The 14,173-nt window shown below is 40.1% G+C and overlaps 1 protein-coding gene and 1 non-coding gene across 3 annotated transcripts in view; one reads left to right on the forward strand and one right to left on the reverse strand.

The window, feature by feature from the left end:
* DNAH1 (dynein axonemal heavy chain 1) overlaps positions 1-14,173 on the reverse strand; it is a 115,364-nt gene that overhangs the window by 40,008 nt on the left and 61,183 nt on the right. For both annotated transcript variants that reach the window (XM_028718743.2, XM_028718744.2), the window contains exons 31-46: positions 13,156-13,269; positions 11,980-12,129; positions 11,342-11,428; positions 10,565-10,751; positions 9,310-9,401; positions 8,590-8,744; positions 7,173-7,350; positions 6,670-6,864; positions 5,598-5,717; positions 4,984-5,142; positions 4,605-4,709; positions 3,257-3,397; positions 2,358-2,518; positions 596-753; positions 246-419; positions 95-133 (exon numbers count right to left, since the gene is read on the reverse strand). In XM_028718743.2, the coding sequence (XP_028574576.2) occupies positions 95-133; positions 246-419; positions 596-753; positions 2,358-2,518; positions 3,257-3,397; positions 4,605-4,709; positions 4,984-5,142; positions 5,598-5,717; positions 6,670-6,864; positions 7,173-7,350; positions 8,590-8,744; positions 9,310-9,401; positions 10,565-10,751; positions 11,342-11,428; positions 11,980-12,129; positions 13,156-13,269 (2,215 nt within the window). The remainder of the gene's footprint in view (positions 1-94; positions 134-245; positions 420-595; positions 754-2,357; positions 2,519-3,256; positions 3,398-4,604; positions 4,710-4,983; positions 5,143-5,597; positions 5,718-6,669; positions 6,865-7,172; positions 7,351-8,589; positions 8,745-9,309; positions 9,402-10,564; positions 10,752-11,341; positions 11,429-11,979; positions 12,130-13,155; positions 13,270-14,173) is intronic.
* On the forward strand, positions 1,581-1,655 carry TRNAV-GAC (transfer RNA valine (anticodon GAC)). The gene has a single exon. It is a non-coding gene; the product is annotated as a tRNA-Val (tRNA).

Genomic DNA, 14,173 nt, shown 5'->3' on the forward strand with positions numbered 1-14,173 from the left:
GGTCCAAAATCTTCTATCATCACCATCAAGCAAATGACTTATTTCCCCAAGCCTTACATAAGACAATTGATTAACTTGTGCTCAGGTTACTTACGAACTGGCTCTCTGTAACATACTTCTCCTAGACGTCCAGCTAAAATAATCAAGAAAGAAAAATGGTGTCACATTCCACTATCAAACATTTCTCAGTCACAGGGCATATGAGAGCTATGTAAAAAAAGGGGAAATGTATTTTCATAACTCACCCATCCAACTGTCTAGAATGGTGGAAAAGATTTTCTTCTTGCTGCTATCCTCCAGTTCAGTGAAAGATAGATAATTGAAATGGCGGGTGAGGCGTGAGCTGATTGCATTTCTTCCTCCACCCGGCGGTCCCATGGCACCAACAAAGTTAATATCTACTAATTTCTTAAAGGTACCTGACAAAACATTCCACAGAAAAATGAGAGAAGGTATGAATGCCAAGACTCCAGTGGGAGAAAAGCTGTATGTGCACCAGAGGCAGGTTACTTCAGAACTAGCCTGGCTGGCCTGGAACGGAAAGTATTTGTGTAAAGAATAATTAGGTAAATTAAGTAAAGAAAGTATGTCATACCAATTTGTTTCCTATCGTACCAGCCATTATGATCCATCCATTGCCGAAGAAGCTCAATAGGTGGCTGGGCACCATAGGTCTCTAGCGCGGGCATGTTCAGGTCATCAATGAAAAATATGAAGTATCTGCCAAGTGGAGGGCCAAAAACTCCCTTGCGCCTATACAGAAACAGACAAGAATAAAAACCACATCACAGTGGAACACATGATGAAAATACTGCAGTCAAGGCACAATTTGGGGGGAAAGGCTGCTGAAGAGACTATACATTTAACATGATGAGCCTGTCGATTGGTTGGTGAATCCATGTATAATCCGTTAATGCTGACTGGGAAAGTATTACCGTATTTTTTGCTCTATAAGACTCACTTTTTCCCTCCTAAAAAGTAAGGGGAAATGTGTGTGCGTCTTATGGAGCGAATGCAGGCTGTGTAGCTATCCTAGAAGCCAGCAAGAGGGATTGCTGCTTTCACTGCGCAGCGATCCCTCTTGCTGTTCTGGCTTCTGAGACTCAGAATATTTTTTTTCTTGTTTTCCTCCTCCAAAAACTAGGTGCGTCTTGTGGTCTGGTGCGTCTTATAGAGCGAAAAATACGATAGTCTCTCAGGTGTAGAATATGCTCCTCAGTGCTGATCTTGACTCTTGCATATCAAGATCAGCAAACAGGGACCTCTTGGTAGTTGCAGCACCCTCAGATGTTTGTGCGGCTGGAGCCCAGGAAAGGGGGTGTTGTTTATGGCAGCCCTAATTCCCTCCTGGCACCTACACTATTGATGCTTGCAATATATATATTTAGGATTCACCCTATTCCTAGAACTGTAATTTGTTTTAAACTGTTGTTAATATTGGATTTTTAAATTACTGTAACCTGCCCAGGAACCTTATGGTGAAGGGTGGGCAAGACATTGTAACAGCAGCATCAACAGCAATCGTAGCAAAAAGAAACACAAGAGTGTTGCTGTATGTATACCATGTATACACATACCTCCCCCACTATGGCTCAGTTGGTTAGAGCATGGTGCTGACAACACCAAGGCCACAGGTTCAATCCCTGTTTTGGACAGCTGCATATTCCTGCATAGATGATCCTCAGGGTCCCTTCCAACTCTACAATTCTATGAATTATTTCCAAGAATACTACCTCCACTATGAGAAGCAATGTGCATCTTAATGCCAGTTTCTAGGTACCACAAGTTTGGAGAGTGCTGTTGCACCCAGCTCCTGCTTGAAGGCTTCCCATAGGCATATGGGCTGAGCCAGCGGGGCTTCTCATCTTGTGCTCTTATGAACTTTCTGCTAAAGGTCACTAGATAATCAATGTTGAATAACATAAATAAAACACAGTATGGCCGCAAATCTGAATAGATATGAATAAAACCTCCAAGTTCAAGGGGCGACTCAATGAACGACCCAGAGTTTTCCATTCAGGGTATGTGATTGTTTACTAATGGTAATATCAAAATATCCAGTGACTCAGAAATAAGTAAGAATCCCCAGGGCCAGAGCATTCAATCAGCGTTTATCCAATGCCTGTTTGCCCACTGAACTGACCCTATGGGAGTGTTGATGTTTCTGCTATTGCTCCCAGGATGGGGAAATAGCTATACTTTGATTATATAATTTATGTAAAATCATTTACATTTTTATGCTTAAATTTCTTTAGCAAATTTGGACAGGATTGCTAATAAATGCTAAAAAAGCAAATAAAATAAATATGAACAAAGTGGTATATCAGCAGCAGAAATATTGCAACAAAGAATTTTGCCTTTTATCCAGTTTGCTGTCAATGAGATCTTGAGTCTGGTTGGCTGAGGTTCGAGCAGAGAACATAAGAAAATGGCTGATAAATTCTAGTGGCAGGTTCTTCAGAAGCTCATCTGCTATTGTGAGGGTCTTTCCAGTTCCTGTGGGTCCAATACAAAGAATCTACAATTTGGAAGAGAGAAAAACTGTCACTATTGGGGGATGTGTGCAGACTGTAATCACACCTTCACAGACTCATTTGCCAATTAGTAGTGTTTTTGACAGTCCATTGTGACTCTATAGTGCTTTTAAAACTGTGTCTTTGAGATTCCTTTGTTTATTGCTGCAGTAGAACCGTACTCAAAAATTGCTGGGGGTTTCACTGAATGACTTAACAGCCTTTTTTTGTTCTGCAAATCGAAGCAGAACAAAATCAAATATACTAACTCATATTTTAATAACATTCTTCTGCATAGTGATCATTGTAAAAAACAGCACTTTGTGGAAACTATGGACCTTAGGCTAAGCTGTTTAGAGGTCTGCATAAACATTAAGTAGATTATACCAAAGGCATATTATGAAGAGCAGAGGCTCTAGACCAGGACCTTGTTGGCTGTTTAATAATCCAGCCTTAGTCAGAAAAACTAATAATCAAGTACAGGGCCATGTACTGATATTTTCTTCCACAATCTTTTCATGAGACTGCCTGAATAAAGCTGAATGGCATTTGAGAACCTCTTCTCTAGTAGATCAAACTAATAAATGAATGAATGAATGCAGAAGCGGAGGCAAATAAAGTCTACTGAGTAGCCATTTGGAGGGACATTTTGAGCAAAGTACTAGTGCTGGCTTGACTGAGCAACAGAATATTTGCCTTTCTACAATGCTAACTTAACTCCACTTGAAATTCAGGAAACTTACTGGTTTGTGGTTTGTGAGCAAGAGCTCCAGCAGAAAAGCCATCTGGACAGTGTTCATTGTGGGAACAATAATGTCACAAAAGCTGGTATCAGGCACCATGGTAAATGATGAAGAGAAATCCATCCAGTTCTCCCAGCACACCTAAGAGACACAGGTACATTTGATGGGAAGGACAGATAGAGGCTTAAAACATCCTGTAATTAGTTTCTTAAATACATCCGAGCCAATATAGAAACTGAATACAGGATTAAGTTTGCAAAGAACCTCAGCAGTAGAATCTTGGGGAAATTTACAGTGATGTTCCAGAGATTCCAGTAAGTCTACTTCCCTTTACCAGTCCAATCTTAACCATGACAAAGTCTCACTGAAACTACATCTGGGATTTTCCCCTCCCCCAACCACCATTTTCCTAAATGCGGAAAGAGAGTAAGATTTAAGGAACAGAGGCAGGCGAGGATTTCAATGCTGAGGGGTAGGAGTTGCTTAAAGGTGATTACTCTGGTGGCAATGGCACAAGGACTTTTCTCTTTACTTTAAAAATGATGCTCAGAATTATTTAACACTGTTTCACTGCTGTTACAATACAAAATGTGCAAGATTGTACTATATTTATTCTATTCTTGCATTAAAATTAAGATTCGTTTGTACGGTGAAGTCAATTATTAAAACAAAACTGGAGTATCAAAATTTAATAATGTTACTATGCTTGATGTGTATGCTGTGCTGTATGGTTATAAAATTAATAGAAATAAAAAAATAGAAATGATGCTAGTGTTGTGACAAGATGCATTTAGTGGGGGTGGGGGAGAGGACAAGAAAAAGAGTAGGTTACCCTTAAGCCCTTATCCCCCTCTAAATTATCTAAATCATTTTGCCAACCCTCCCCCCACAAACAGTCAGAATGTCCTCTCTCATTTGCCTCCTCCAAAAGAAAAAAGGGGGTGGGGAGGAAAAATAACACTAGCTCCATCCTTAGAACATGAGATTCTTAATCTCAGGGTTGTGGGTTTGAGCCCCATGTTGGGGCAAAATATTCTGCATTGCAGGGGGGTGGAGTAGATGACCCTTGTGGTCCCTTCCAACTCTACAGTTCTATGATTCTATAGAGTGAGGAGGGCTGCAGGCCCAAGAAGGTTAGTCCTGCTCCTGCCAATTTCCTTGGTGGCCACACCCCTCCAACATCTGTACATTTGGCTACTGTGTACATCTATGCATGCACCGATGTAACAGATAAAGCTCCCTCATTCAAGTGGGGGATGCCGACTGGGTCAAAGTTTAGCTCATGTGGCCCCTCCTGCATGTTTTCAAGGGGTGGGATATCTGAATCCCCCAATGAGAATTCATTTACCATGTTAACAAACTCTTCATCTTCTTCTTCCTCAATGCTGCTAATTCCAGCATCGTTCAGTTTATAGTCATAGACCAAGCCGTTTTCTGGGAACAATAATTCAATCTGTGGGAAGAAAACAGGCAGTGAACATCACAGCTAGCTTTACTTCAGAAGAGACTAATATAAAGAATGTAGTGTGTGGAAACAACTTCAGAGTGATTCCATCCTGTTTATTTAGTTAAAGTTGCTATATTTTCCAGTATCTCCCAAAATAATGATTCAGAAGACAGGCAGTGTTAATCTGTGAGACAGCAGAAACAAGGAACTCACACAAATTCTGGAAATACAGGAGCCCCATAGCTGCCTTTAGGAGCAGATGTCATTTCCATCAACTTGCCTTCTCGTCTGCCATCTTGTTCCTTAACCAAACACTGAAGGCCACACGGCTTTGGGCATCCCCAGTCGCACCCACACTCCAGAGCAAAGCAAATATGAACCACGGTTCAATCAGTTCACCAATACGGGCTGTTTTCTCTGGAGGGATTCTTTTCATTCCCTGAAGATTCAATTAGCAGTACAAACGAAGCAGAACAAGTTAATTAGCGACAAAGTAAAACCTTAGATTATCTGCAAAATCTCTCTAAATTCCCTACATGTATTTTGGAGGCCTTTTCTGAAAGTAGCTCCAGTCTCTATGGACAAAGAAATCTATTGTAACCCAGTTGGAGCATGAAGTCCCTGATGAACAAATTCATTCCAACTGTCACAGCATTAACCCCAAAGTGGTTTAGCATCTAGGCTTTACTTATCAGACCCTATCAAAGAGATATTCACAAATGATAACACAGTAAACAATATCAAAGCTTAAGTACATTTCTGTCTGCTAATTCCTCTGTTTGTTATCAATAAATGTAGAACTTATTTCCACGTCCATCTGTTCAATTGGACCCAGTTGTCCATTCTACTTTAGCCTGGTAGGACCCTGAGCATCAACAGCTACACCAGCCCTACCTCAACGGGAATGAAGGGTTGAAAGAAACAGTCCAACAACTTGAGAAGACTCATTGTCAGGTTAGCATCTGTAGAGGCAATTATTTCCTTCACTGAACTTCGGACAAATCTGATAGAGTCCTGAAAGGGTTCAGAAGATCAAGAGTTAAATGTTGTTGTTATATAATTATGCTTTTCCGGCCTTTTTTCCTCTGATGGGACTCAAGGCGGCTTACAAAGAAAAACTAGAATCAATAAAAATACAGAAAACCAATCATTAAAACTCAGCAAAGTTGTGTTCACAGAATGAGGTCCATTCACACAATGGGACTCTCCTCCCCCAGAATGTTCCCTGCACCCCTAATTCTGCTCTGGAGGGTTGGGAGAAAACCCACACAGGTTTACATGAAGACAGCGCTGAAAGTCTTATTGCACAAGTGGACATTTTTCCATGAACGTATATGCCCCACTTAGTTCTATACTGAATTTCTCCCATTCTGCAAGGGCACACTTGATATGGCAAGGCTGGGGATTCAAAACTATATGTACTTCTGAGGCAACATCATATAGGAAGGAAAAGCACCAGAGAAACTTTAGTTTGGCCATTGAGCGAAGACTGTTATTAGTCTTAACCTGTTGATTGTTAATATGGAGGAAAAAGTGACCAGGAGACATGAAAATGAGCTAACTAGCCAATGCCATTTTAACAAATCACTTCACAAAGTAATGAAAGCAAGAGCCACAAAAACCTAAAGTGAGAAAATGCCATTAAAAAAACAAATCACCATGAATACACAACCGTAAAATCTTAAAAGCAATCCGGTTGCTAAACTTGGAAGCAAAAGAGACAGGGCTCAATTCACAGAGAACTTTCCCACTGCAAGCCAAATAACAATAAATTGGCATTTTGGAAGATTATAGCTCTTGTACCGCACAGGTGAAGTTCCTGTCATCTAATAAACTGTGTTCACCAGCTGCCCCAAAACTAATAAAGGCAAACTTGATAGGTTCATATCCCCTTGTTTGGCTAAAGGCTAGGCTGACTTACAGATTCTACACTGAATCAAAATATAGGAATATTGTAATGGTTCACCTCTAGGAATCTGCTGAAAAGCGAGTCAAGGGCTTCAGTGAATGGCTTCATAATGTCTGGGATTCTCTTCAGCCAGCACTCAGTGAAGGGCTGTAATCCCAAAATGCTGGGTTCCAGGTATACCATGCCACACCGGGAAACAGTGGCAGGGGAAGCAACAGCTAAATCTTGCACTTCAAACATCATAGTCATTGCCTGGAAATGAGAGGAAAGGGGCAAAACTGTTTCCTACAGCTTTTCACAAAAGGTACATAGTGTGGAGAGGATCCTAAATCTCCAATCCTTCATTAAGTGGGATTATGTATTAGTGAAATCACAGTGCTGGTCAGCAGTATCCAGCAGTACTAGAATTGTGTTCTAAATACAGTAATTTGGGCCTGCTAAAATCCAATGTCTACATTTCAACCAAATATTCCTCTTTCTCAGAGAAAAGCAGACTATACATTTACAAATGATTGTGTGTGTAGATACCAGGAAACGAAAAGGAGGAAAGAGAAAGATACCTCTGTTAGTTTAATGATTTCACCAGAGCTAAGACACAACTTCTTGTTATCATCCAGCACAGTGTTCATATTTTCAATCCAAACAGCATCAACTGGACCGTCAAACATGTACCATTTCTTTTTATGATCAGTAGCTATGGCTCCCACTCGGATAAGAGCAGGAAGAATCCCATCTGTCCTATGAGGTGGGGAGGAGATATACAGGAGTCAACCAAATAGTTGCACACTTCCATCTAGCAATGCCCAGTACAATTTATGACAGCATCACATCTGTGAACCCAAACTTCTCTCTCCACATCACACATAAGTATGCAGGCTTCTGCTGTTTTGAAGATCAATAAAGCAGAATCTGCCTTTTTTTTAAAAAAAAGTTCCCTATTTGATTATTTTGATCAGAGCAAATGAAGTGTCAATGCATGTAATTATTCACTGCCAGAAATGCAAAGGCATCAATTGCTTCTGGATGTAGCTCAAATGTTTTATCTCTGGAGGCAGTCCAACATTTTATCTTTCTCAATCAATAATTGTTGTTATCAGTGTAAAACTGCTATAATTATTGCTCATTTTTGTTTATCCATACACTTAGTATATGCATGGTCTTCTTTTTACAAGATCAAAAGAAAATAAAACCCTCAGAGGCCCAGCTGGAAAGAACACTGAGCAAAAACAGTATTGTAAATAAGTCACCACACTTAACCATAATATGCTATGAAACAGGTTTCATAAATATGCACTTCAGCCCAAGTCTGCAGAACATTTACTTGGCATACACACATACAGTATTGATGTATGTACTTGATGTAGCAAACAGAAAAACAGTATTATAGTGGAGTTTTTCCATGGGCTGTGTTTTTATGGCCATCTCTATTACTTCACTCCTGAAGATGGATATGTGATTGTAGTGATCCATAGAACCAGTCTCCATCAGTTCATCTCTAAACCTTTTACCCAGAGTGTGGTGAGATGGCCAAGTTTAAGGGAAGGGAAGAAAAATCTCCTTAAATAGTTCTGCCTTCCTTGTGTAGAGGCCATCAGAATAAAAAATGACAACTCCAATGATTAATGAATGAGAGGACACATTTGCAGATGCAGATGCATGTTTAGTGTCCAGTTCTCATTAGCTTTTAATGCCTTGAATATCTCTTTCATGTTACTTACACAGGCTCATCAGCAAAAACCCAACGTAGAAAGCTCAAAAAAAAAGTGCATGAGCCAGCCAGTTATCCATTTAGTGTTATGGATTTTCTTAGGCAATAGAAAAGCACAATCAAAATATATGGGCATTAGCTAAAGTTATGCCTAACAAAAGGGGAGCTTTCTTAAATTTCAGTTTATACAGAGCTTATAATTCCTAGAAAAGGAACACGAGCAGACCAGAAGCCATCTAGAACAGATAAGGACAGTTTTTATCTTTTACCATTCATGAGTCAACAAGTCAAACTCTCCATACAGCTGGCCCATTGTAATAGATTTGGGATTCAATATAAAATAATTGACGGCTTCATAGTTTCCACCACTGACTGAAGGCCGACCTTTCAAAGATGTCATTGCAGCTGCCAAAACTTTGTAACACTGAAGACAGAAAGAGTGCAAGGGAATAAAACATCATGGCATCTATTTGAAGGCTGAAAAGAAAGACAATTCAGACTCACCATGAATCTACAATAATGAAGAATGCAAAGTAGTAACAAAGGACTTTGCCCAAGGGTTTGACATGGTTAAGAAAAGAGGATTATAAAAGACAAGCACTGATCACAAAAACAGAGGAGGGAATGGCCTTCATTCTTTTGGAAAGTTGATGTAATATCTGCAAACATCGCACTGCAGAAATCCCAGCAAAGCTGTGCAGGCTCAAAGTCACCCATGCTTGCCTTAATGAGGCTCTTCCAGAGTACACATAAGATCAGTATATCAGTTTTAATCCTAGTGTTCTTATTTCAAAGCTCTTCTATGCAGGCTGCTACTGTACTTGGCAAGAAGGGATTTTTCTGTCTCAGAACAGTATCTCGAACCACATTAAGCCAAGCACAAAGGCTGGAAATGCTCCTCCTATGGTGTAAGTGCTGGACAAACCATCTTAGTACTATTTCCCTTTCATCTGTTGACAGCAACACCAGGCATCTCTGGCAGTTCTTACCTTAGTTTTTCCTGAGCCTGTGGGCCCCACCAGCATGAGACCATGACGTACCACAGTAGTTTCATATAGCTGGATGCACTTCATCACAAACCCTGGAAGAAAAAGATCCAGAATGGGAATGCCTCACAGTTGCTTTCACAGGCCTGCAAGTCTATGGATACGAAACTGTGTGGATGCTATAAGCCCCCCAAGCACCACTGAAGGCACACACCAGTTTGTTCCTTAGCTATCTTGAGAAAGATGTCAGCACAGCCTACAATGCTACTCTTACTCACTCAATCCTTTCATAGCTATCACACATTTTAGAATCCAGAGAGTGATATAGTATACATGTAAATAAAAGCACATTTTCACTTACGGCACACCAACTTTGTAATTCTCTCCCTTCTTGGCATTAGGTGAAAAACCATTTTATCTGCCTGGTATTTTAGACTGAACTTGGAATTATTATTTGATCTAATTTTAATGTTCTAAAGCTTTGTTCATTTTTATTATTGTTATTTTAAATATTCTTTGCTCCAGGAGCTATTTTAGGTTAAAGCATGTAGCAGAATGAAAAATAATAATAAATATTAAATATACACTAAGTTCCAAGTTTACCGTCCTACTTAGATTGTACAGTATTCTGCCAGAGTGTTAGAAAACAGCAAAAACACACACACCAAAAAATCTAGATAACAAATGCAATCGGGAACAAAATGAGCATAGATTTGGGGTTTGTACTTTTCCTGGTAAGAATTTAAAATGTTAAGTGGTATACAGATGCTTTAAAAATAAACAAATGACATTTTCCTCGCTGCTGTGAATATTTTGCTTTAAGAATTTTTGGGCCTGATCTACTTAATTTCCATTTTTAATGCTCTGAGAACAACATCAGAGCAGAGGTTAAAAATGAATGGAAAGACAGATTTATTTATTGAGGCTGCAATCCTATATCCACTTACTTTGGAGTAAGCTCCACTGAACCCAGTGGGACTTAATTCTGAACAGACAAGTAAAGCATTGCTCTGTTATTTAATTATGGCATTTATATCCTGCCTTTCTTCCACACAACTTGAGGTGAAGAACATGGGATTCCCAGATAGGTTCCATCCAGGCACTTAAAACCCATCCTTATACAATAATCTGTGAGCTACGATTGCTGAAGAACAAATTATAATCCATTGCTGTGGTGCCAAATTTCCAAAGTTCACAAGAGACTAATATATAGTTTTAAGAAAACTCCACAGAGGCAGTGTGTTACTTTTTCACTTACCATCAACATCTTTCAAGTTGTCTTTAAGACAGTATCTGTGAATTGCTTCCTCCAGGATGCCATAGTCAATAGGTTCCTCTTTGATCTTGGGAAACAGATCAGAAATTATACCATTGAAAAGCTTCAGGTCATCCTGTAGAAATTTAGGAACATTGACATCCTTGATGGCCCTTAGGCAAATCAGTTCCTGCAAGCAAGAAAAGTATATTAGTAAAGATTCTTCCTCTTTTCTTGGATCTCCATGCCTAGCCTTTAATTGCCACACTCTGAAATCTTGATTATTCTACAGAGCTACTAATCTTTGTACTTTGACAGACAGATGATTGCAATTAGGACTGTTCTTTTCAATTGTGTTTACTTTTCTTGTTCCAGACATCTTCAGCTAAGATGAAAAAATGTGGTGGTGGTGGAGTTTCACTGAGGTTGCTGAAAGAATGTTATCAACAATCTTAATTTTTTAATGAAAAAATCAAAATAAGCTAAATAAAAGTTACAAGATCTAGCCCCAAATGGAATTGTTGCACATTTTAATGTACAAATATTTGTAGATTAGGTACAGACAGAGCAGAACAAAATTTTAAACAAAGTTTAGTCTTAGCACAGCCTTCACCAAATGATGTTCTATGCCCCTGCTGGGAAGTTATTCCCAACACTCTGCCCCACCAGATGAGCAACACATGTCCAGAATGTAACCAGAAAAGTGGCTCTTAACTATTCTAGTCATCCTCATGCAACACTGCATATGGAGCCATTTGAAGTGGGACTACTTGAACTTGCCTCGTCCATTGTTGGATTTTCTCTTTTGAGATTGCCAGCCGCTGAAATGACTGTCTTCACAGCTCTCATTCCAAAGTCATAGTGATCCTGCAGCAGAGATATGGGAAATGACAATAGTGGAAATAGGAACTGAAATGGAACGGCAAGCATCTAATCAGTTAGACAAGAGAAGGGAACAATCTGCCAATCTCCTTCTCTACTTGCAGCCCAGCCTCTTTCCTAAGAAAACAAAAAGAGGGAGAATCTTTACATAGCTAGGCCTAGGCTTAAATACTTTCATTCTGAACAAAGGTAAAAGACAAAGAGTAGAGAGGCAGAGAGTACTGTTATGAAGAAGGGTATTCGATACTGCAGCAATCCTCTTTAGTTCTTCTGTCCTCATAAAGCAATTCCTTGGTAACAACTGAAAACGAAACCAGGGCATGAGCGATAACATTGGTATGATTGCACAAAAACTTGAGCTAAGGAGGATCAAAATGGATAAAGGACAGCCACAGAGATAGCAATGAAAGTGAGAAGAGAATATGGTGCTCCAAGATATCAGAATCAGCAACAATTCTGAGCTACAGGATGTACTCTAATGGAACTTTAAAGATTCCTCCTACACTAGGAAGGTTGGATGGCTCAAAAATACTGACCTGGGAACTGAGTTGTTCAGAAGACAATTTAAAGGTGGTAGTGATCTTCTTTGCCAGAACTTTGGCTTCATTGAAGCCAAATGAATACAGAGAAATCTCAGCAATCATAGAGTAATCTGGAACCATCATAGCCACAGGACGAAAAAGAGCCTGGAAGGCATACAGTCACCATGAAGAGGGAAGGCTCCACATATATTCACTCTTAGCAATCTGTGCTTATGGATGGTAAACAAATTAAAAGCAATCTGCACAAAAGAGGTTATCAACCCAAGTGGCAGCAACCCTTTATAATTGCACACAGAAGACAGAATTTATGAAATTTGCCAGTTGCAGCTGAGATCTTTTTTAATGTTTGAGATTTCTGAAGAGGCATTTCCAACTATAACATCTTATTGCATGATCAGACTTAGTAGCATTCAAAAACAGTCTCCCTTGCCAACGTGAATTTAAGTGATTTCCCTAACTTTGTGGGAGTGGAATGAAATCTCTTTCACCAAATTTACCTATGCTTTGAAATTGGAATAGATTTTCTCCCTTCAAAGCAATACATTCTAGGGGTTGGGATACTCCCATCCCATTTATGCCTACAAATAAAGGATGGATTCCTCTATATATGACGGAATATATCAGATATTCCTCTCCAATGTCAGACACAGAGCTCCAACATCAGAGAGGAAGATCTGATGTCAGCTCCTGCCCCCAACACCAAAGCCACTAACACCCTGGTCCAACCAGTGTTGAGCTGCAATGTCAGTATAGACAAAATTGAGATATATTGGGAGACATTAAGAGGTGTGCCTGAGGAAGACCAGGAAACAGCTGGGATTTGAAGGATCCAACTCTCTCCTAGTCCCCTGATACACCCCCAAACTGGGGACAAATTTAGACATACCTCTAAGCTTGACTCAATCTCTCCCTCCACTATCTTGCTCCATTAGAGAGGGGAAATGTACAGAAGGTGGGAATTAAATCTGGAAATAGACAAAGGACTGCAAGATTGCCTCATTTTTGGATGTGGTCATTGAACTGCCTTTTGTTCCTGCCCCTTCCCCTAACCTTAGAACTGCATCCTAAGATAGTCAGAACGTAGATGTAATCTTATAGCATTATAGAAAAATAAGAGACAGTTGTTCATATTTGAACTGAGTGTCGCCAAGTCCAGCAGTCTTTAGTTACCTTTAAGTTATCCGGCAGCTCAGTGCGTCCCGCATAGCCAGGGTTCATTGTGATGAAGACTGCACAAGATGGAACCAGTGCAATTTCAGCTCCTTCAAACATGAAGCGATCCACCTAGACCCAGTAAAACATTATCATAGTGAATGACTTGCTGGTAAGCAAATATCCTCAATTCCAGATGGAACAAATTCCTTTTTGTGTCAAAACAGATAAATCTAACCCTACAAATCCAGTCAAATGTCCTCACTGAGCTGGTCCAAAGATGCACACTACCCACTCATCAGTTTGCAGACAGGGCCAGATTTGTTTAGAATTCAGTTGGACACACAATGACATCCCTCCCTTAGATTTGCACTTCCCTGAACTTGGTTCATCCTAAGGCATGGGCTGGATGAATCCCAAGCCGGAATTAAGATCGCCGGAAGAAATATCAACAACCTCAGATATGCAGATGATACAACCTTGATGGCAGAAAGTGAAGAGGAATTAAAGAACCTTTTAATGAGGGTGAAAGAGGAGAGCGCAAAATATGGTCTGAAGCTCAACATCAAAAAAACGAAGATCATGGCCACTTGTCCCATCACCTCCTGGCAAATAGAAGGGGAAGAAATGGAGGCAGTGAGAGATTTTACTTTCTTGGGCTCCATGATCACTGCAGATGGTGACAGCAGTCACGAAATTAAAAGACGCCTACTCCTTGGGAGAAAGGCGATGACAAACCTAGACGGCATCTTAAAAAGCAGAGACATCACCTTGCCAACAAAGGTCTGTATAGTTAAAGCCATGGTTTTCCCAGTAGTGATGTATGGAAGTGAGAGCTGGACCATAAAGAAGGCTGATCGCTGAAGAATTGATGCTTTTGAATTATGGTGCTGGAGGAGACTCTTGAGAGTCCCATGGACTGCAAGAAGATCAAACGCATCCATTCTTAAGGAAATCAGCCCTGAGTGGTCACTGGAAGGACAGATCCTGAAGCTGAGGCTCCAATACTTTGGCCACCTCATGAGAAGAGAAGACT

This window comes from Podarcis muralis, chromosome 2 (assembly GCF_964188315.1).
Source record: "Podarcis muralis chromosome 2, rPodMur119.hap1.1, whole genome shotgun sequence".
In the NCBI taxonomy this organism is placed as follows: Eukaryota; Metazoa; Chordata; class Lepidosauria; order Squamata; family Lacertidae; genus Podarcis; species Podarcis muralis.